General features: G+C 30.9%; 1 protein-coding gene across 2 annotated transcripts in view; it reads left to right on the forward strand.

The window, feature by feature from the left end:
* The window catches only part of LOC118189231 (FAST kinase domain-containing protein 2, mitochondrial-like), a 65,913-nt gene extending 61,904 nt beyond the window's left edge, over positions 1 to 4,009 (forward strand). For both annotated transcript variants that reach the window (XM_085827455.1, XM_035359807.2), the window contains exon 9: positions 3,843 to 4,009. In XM_085827455.1, the coding sequence (XP_085683581.1) occupies positions 3,843 to 3,956 (114 nt within the window). In that variant the 3' untranslated portion in view covers positions 3,957 to 4,009. The remainder of the gene's footprint in view (positions 1 to 3,842) is intronic.
* Positions 4,010 to 6,000: the final 1,991 nt, after the last annotated feature.

Genomic DNA, 6,000 nt, shown 5'->3' on the forward strand with positions numbered 1-6,000 from the left:
GATGCTGGAATTATGCATGTTATATATATACACAGTTGTTAGATATGACAATAAATGTACACCATTTTGTCCATTCATCAACTCATTTCTACCTAAATAATCTCTATAAGAATTTTAAACACAACCAAACAAGTTTATTCTTCCAAAATAATAACATTTTTCAGCTGTTGCCACTAAGCAAAACTAAAGGGAAAGTAATATTACATTGGTTGAATGCAGATGAACAATGCTATACTTTACAACAGTGGTGCATCATGGTAACACTAATACTTAAATAAAATATTAACTATTGCTTAAGTGATGTCATAGTATACTTGGGCCGGTGGGCCATTCGCACAATTGCTTGAATTACACGTTATATACACATACATTGGCTACAATGGGAATGCATTACTGTTTCAATAAAGGATATACTGATGTTTAAGTAATATGTTTCTTGGGCCTTTGTTTCGGGCCAACCCCCCCCCCCCGAAAAAAATCATGGTTTAAATCTGAAGCCCAGATTGGCCATTTCATTTAATGTGTCTCCTGCGCTCATCGTATCCATCATAATGGCATATGCCAAGATGGACATAAAATTCTTTCTGTCTTTGCAGCTGAGGTATTTTTGACTAAGATACTGATGATAATGGTCTGTATAATGGTGAGTCATACAACTATCTTCTTGAAAGAAGTAATCATCGCTGTTTTTTCTTTCAATTGTAGCATCAACCTTTTCCCATTATGATCAAAGCTATGCTTCCAGTAAATTCGCAGATGTCTTCCATACCAGCAAAAGTGAATTCACTGAGCCTGAAGAGAATGCCTCAGTGGAAGATTAATAGGACTGACCTACAGAAAATGGCTAATTTTAATATTACTTTGAGGGGGGATTGCTCATTTACCAGGATTAATTATATTAGGAGATTAGGTCAAACTGACAGTGTTCAGCAATCATTTTGCTGAGTTTGGAAATTCTGAATGTTTAAAAAATAAGTTGTAGTATCATATGTAAAACTAACTCAAGGAAATAACTTATATAAGCTGTATATAAGCAAGTATTATATGTATAGAAAATTATTATGAAAATGCATTGATTTTTATGTCATGAGCATTTGTCTTTCCAATGTTATTTCAACAAAATATTGTAAGCCCACCATCCTTGTCAGATTCTTTCGCTTGATGACACGTGTGACCACTTATTTGGAGCATGTCCATCCTGTGTGCCTTACGTCTTTTTAAGGCTTCTCTCAGTGATAGGAAACTATTGCATGGATGATGCGGATATCTAGCCAGTAAAATATTTTAAAATCTCTCCTTGGGCAGATGCTCAGATTTGGCTTCTGTATGTCTTCCAGCATCTTGAAAAATATACAACACTAACGAGATCATATATAATCATATTTTCCTGGAGAACAGAGAAGAGTACAGTAGTTATGTTTCTATTTATACAGATGGGTTGAAAGCAAAAAATCGTGTTGGAATAGCCTTAGTGATTGGAAACCATGCGGAGCGTAAACATTTATGCGAGGTGTGCTCTGTGCTTACTTCAGAATTAACTACTTTGTACTACACACTATCATTTATATCCAGACTGTGCCAGAAAATGTTTATTATTTATACTGACTCATTTAATGTACTAGAAGCAATTTCAGATGCTCAGAATCCACTAATTGTTGAAATTAAAAGTATAAATCTAAAGTTGAGAAGTCGAGGATATCAGGTTCTCTACCGCTGGGTCTCTGGACATGTGGGCATACAGGGAAAGGAGCTGACAAATATCACTGTAAACTCTGCTGAGGAATGGTCATGCAGGCTTGTCTCCTACAGAGATATTAGGAAAGCCATCAAGCAGAGAATCCTCAGTAAATGGCAGCTTATCTGGAGTAATCAACTTACTAATAAGTTGAGAAGTGGGAATATCCCAAGTAGAGCATTGGGAGGCCACTGGAAACTGGAAGGAGGAATTTTAACCCATCCTTAGAATTGTTCATTCTCGAGTTACACACAATTACCTGTTAAAGTCGAGGGTGAACCTGTTTGTGCAGATTTTTATACTGTTCTAATAGAATGTCTGTATTTTAACAGTATTTATTTTACTGAAGTATTTTAATGACTGTGATTTGTCTCTTGACCATATAAACAGGAAAGAGGCCAATACAAATTTATTTCACTACCTGAAAGAGCCTTCATGATTTAATTTGATTTTGTTTTGGTGTTGCATACTGGTACTTTAATATATCTCATGTTTAATATACCTCATATAATTTTACTCCTGTTTACATCTGATATCATTACCTGAATCTTATTGTTCATCTCAGCTTTAATCATTTTATCATTTCTGTTTATAAGTATGCTGTTATTTTAAACTTTGTATTTATCTAACATGTGTGTTTGTCAGTTATTTGTGTGTGGAAGTATAAAACTTCTGTACAGTGGAACCTCAAGACATGATCACCTCTATATACGAGAAATTCAAATACGAGGAAAGTATGAGTCTCTAAATACGAACATTCGAGTAACAAGCCAGACTGTTGGTATGCGTGGTGCGTTTCCTGATCCGGCTTGACTCAGTGAATCCTCCCATTAGATCACTTGGTGTTCTTTTATCTACGTGTTTGTGTGCTTGTGAGTTAATAACTATGTGCATTTAGTGTGAAGTAATTATTTCACCATGCATTCTAAGAAAATTGTTGCCTCTAATATTGCTGCAAAGAAAAAGAAGGAAGCCATTGAAGTTGAAACTAAAAAAGAAATAGATAAACATAAGCATGATGTAAAAGAGACTGAATTGGCAAAGACTTATGCCTGTTCGACATCAATGATTTGTGCTATTCCGAAGAAGAAAAATAAATTAAGAAACTTGATGCAGCCAAAGAAGTTACCGTTACTTCCAAGCACCATCCAAAGCCCCTAGTAGATGTTGAGAAGCTGTTGTTGGTGTGGATTAACGAGAAGCAGTTAAAAGGCGATTCGATGTTGGAAGATAGCATTTTTTCTAAGGCTCTTTCACTGTATTTGTACCTTCTCTGAAAAATACCAGGTACATTGACTGAAGATGAGATGGCATGTAAGGCAAGCTGTCCCCACAGTAGCCTTTATCTTCCTCCTCACATCCATATCACTAGTCAGGACTCTTCATAAAGGTAAACTATAGTTATATTATTAGGAAAATTGATTTTTATGTTGATATTTTTGAGGATGCGAAGTGGATTAACTGGATTCCCATTATCTTCAATAGGGAAATTTGTTTCTAGATACATGAAATTTGCCAACGAGCTCAATGCTGGAACAAATTAAACTTGTATCTCAGGGTTCCACTTTGGCACATATAACATTTAAGGTTTTGTGCCAGAAATCTACTATCACTATCATTATGAAAAAGCATTGAGTGTGCAGAGCTAGAAAACCATCACATAACCAAATGTATTTCAAGAAAAAGATGAATTCTCTTAAAATAGTTTGAAGCTTTAATGTGAAATGAGCATCAAATTGAGGCTAAGTTTTGGTAATTTTAAATTTTTTATTCAATATTTATCTGCTTCTCAAGAATTATGTTGTCTTTTACATGGAATTCATCTGTATTTTCTCTCAGTGTTTCTTGAAAAATCCAAAAGTAGATTGAAACAAATCATATTAAATGGTTACTATAATATTTATTATTTAGAAAATTGATTATTTAATTTTGTAACATTACAGTTTGAGAAATGTACCTTGTAATCTACTGATGTTTGATGCAATTTAATTTGATTATTGAACTTGTAGATTTACCTGCAGTTAAATTTCATAGTGAGAATCATATTTTTTTACCTGTGTTTGAAATGTGTTGTTAAATTATTTATTTACTTATTTTTTTAATTTAGATACATTATTCACATTGGAGGGATCTACCTGATCGGGAAAAAATTCCGTATCTGATGCGAGAAATAAAGCAAGCTGTTCAAGATAAGGATGCATTAAAGACTACATTAAGCTGAAAATTTATTGCCTAATCTGTAATTAGTCAATAAATGTCTTAAAATTGATTGTACCATTAGTAATATGAAGAATTTTTCATGCTCTTTGGTCTGTGTGAATGTACAGATTCATATTCTGAATTTTTCTATTTAAAGTTACCACAATTTGCACTGACATTGATAAACTGCTGGTTGCAACAAAAGATTAATTTTTTAATAATTAAAAAAATAATAGTCTTTCATTGTTTTCTTTATCTTTAAATTTCAAATTAATGGTTTCTTAAAATTTTTCAGGATAGTAATAATCTTGTTTTCTAATTATTAAAAAATTTTGTTAAATTTTCAATCGCTGTAGCACTTGATTTTAAAATTCGTTCCATTTTATAATTTTTTTCTTTTCTATTAAATTGATGTGTATGCGTGTGTGATATATATGCACACACACATGCATATATATCAATTTAATAGTAAGAAGTTAAGTCTGTACATATATATATATACAACTAATTTCCGATCAATGATAATGATTACATGCATATTATTTAATTTAATTCTTACCTTTAATTTATTCCTTTTACAATTGAAATTTTGTTATTCATGATTTAATTCCAGTTCCCATTAAAACATTTTTAACAATTAACTTTCAAGTTACTTCAAAACATCTTTCATAATATAACTTACTAGTATGGATTCACTCTTTTAAGATAATCCTACTATAATTAAACTTAAAGGATAATATAATCAATTCATCAATATTATTTAGTAAATAAATTATTATTAACTTACTTTGCAGCAATTGCGCAAGTAGTAGTAACTTGTTTTCACACTAAATGAATTTAATATCATACAATATTATATACAGACACACATATACATATTGTCTTTTATTGTTATTATTATTATTAGCTAGAATTCTGTGGTTGGATAGGATATTAATGTAACATATTCAGCTTCTTGTTTTCTAATTATTAAAAAATTTTGTTAAATTTTCAATCCTTGTAGCACTTGATTTTAAAATTCATTCCATTTTAGAATTATTTCTTTACTATTAAATTGATCTGTATGCGTGTGTACACACACACTCATATACTTATTGTCTTTTATTATTATTATTAGCTAGAATTCTGTAGTTGGATGGGATATTAATGTAACATATTCAGCTTAGTTTGTAGCTATTACATATGTAATGCAATCACAATTGTAATGAAAACCGTTACTTGTAATAATTTATTCATACTATGAAACAGATTTAAATTATTACTGATACTGCAGTAATATTTAAAACTTTTCTTCTAGGATACAATTTTTCCCATCAGTTATGCTAACTTTAACTAAATGATAAATTCATTAAATATACTGTATATTTCATTTAATGTAATTTATAGATTTTCATTAAATTTGACTATAGGGACCAGAGGCTATATATATAGTCTGTTATTTTTACAATACTTTTTTTTTTTTTTTTTTTTTTTTTTTTTTTTTTTTAAATTTAAAAGTGTCAAATCATGAACATGCATGTCATTTAAAACACTTTTGTAACTGGACATTATGACCAGTGGTAAAAAGAAAATAAAGGACACGTAAGGACGTTTGAAGTCACAGTGTATAAGACGGATGAATTTTTTCTTCAGTTGATTTGTAAGTGTGTTTAATTAAATACAAAGAAAGCAGATTGCCATGCCAGTAATTCCCTTTATAAATCTGACAGACAGCCAATTCTACAAGCTGCTGTTTCATGTGATATAAAATTGTGTCTAAATATATTGATTATAAAATTCATACAGAACTTTTTATGTGATTAGGATAATTACAGTACCCCTATATCTGCTGGAATTAATTCCAGGAGATACCGCAAATACATGAAACTGCAGGTAATACAGTCAAAAGTCGTTAATCCAGACTCGTCGGGACTTCGGCGATTCTAGATTATCGATTTTTCCGGATTATAGATCATCAGTTTAAATCTAGTAAGATGGCATGCAGAAATTATAAAATTAAAAATATGAAACCGTAATTTATGTAATAAAGAACAATTATGATCTAAAAAGTATCAAAATTTACCAAA

The sequence above is a fragment of the Stegodyphus dumicola genome, chromosome 12, assembly GCF_044657685.1.
Source record: "Stegodyphus dumicola isolate Sdum_Otavi_A_Nest chromosome 12, ASM4465768v1".
Lineage (NCBI taxonomy): Eukaryota > Metazoa > Arthropoda > Arachnida > Araneae > Eresidae > Stegodyphus > Stegodyphus dumicola.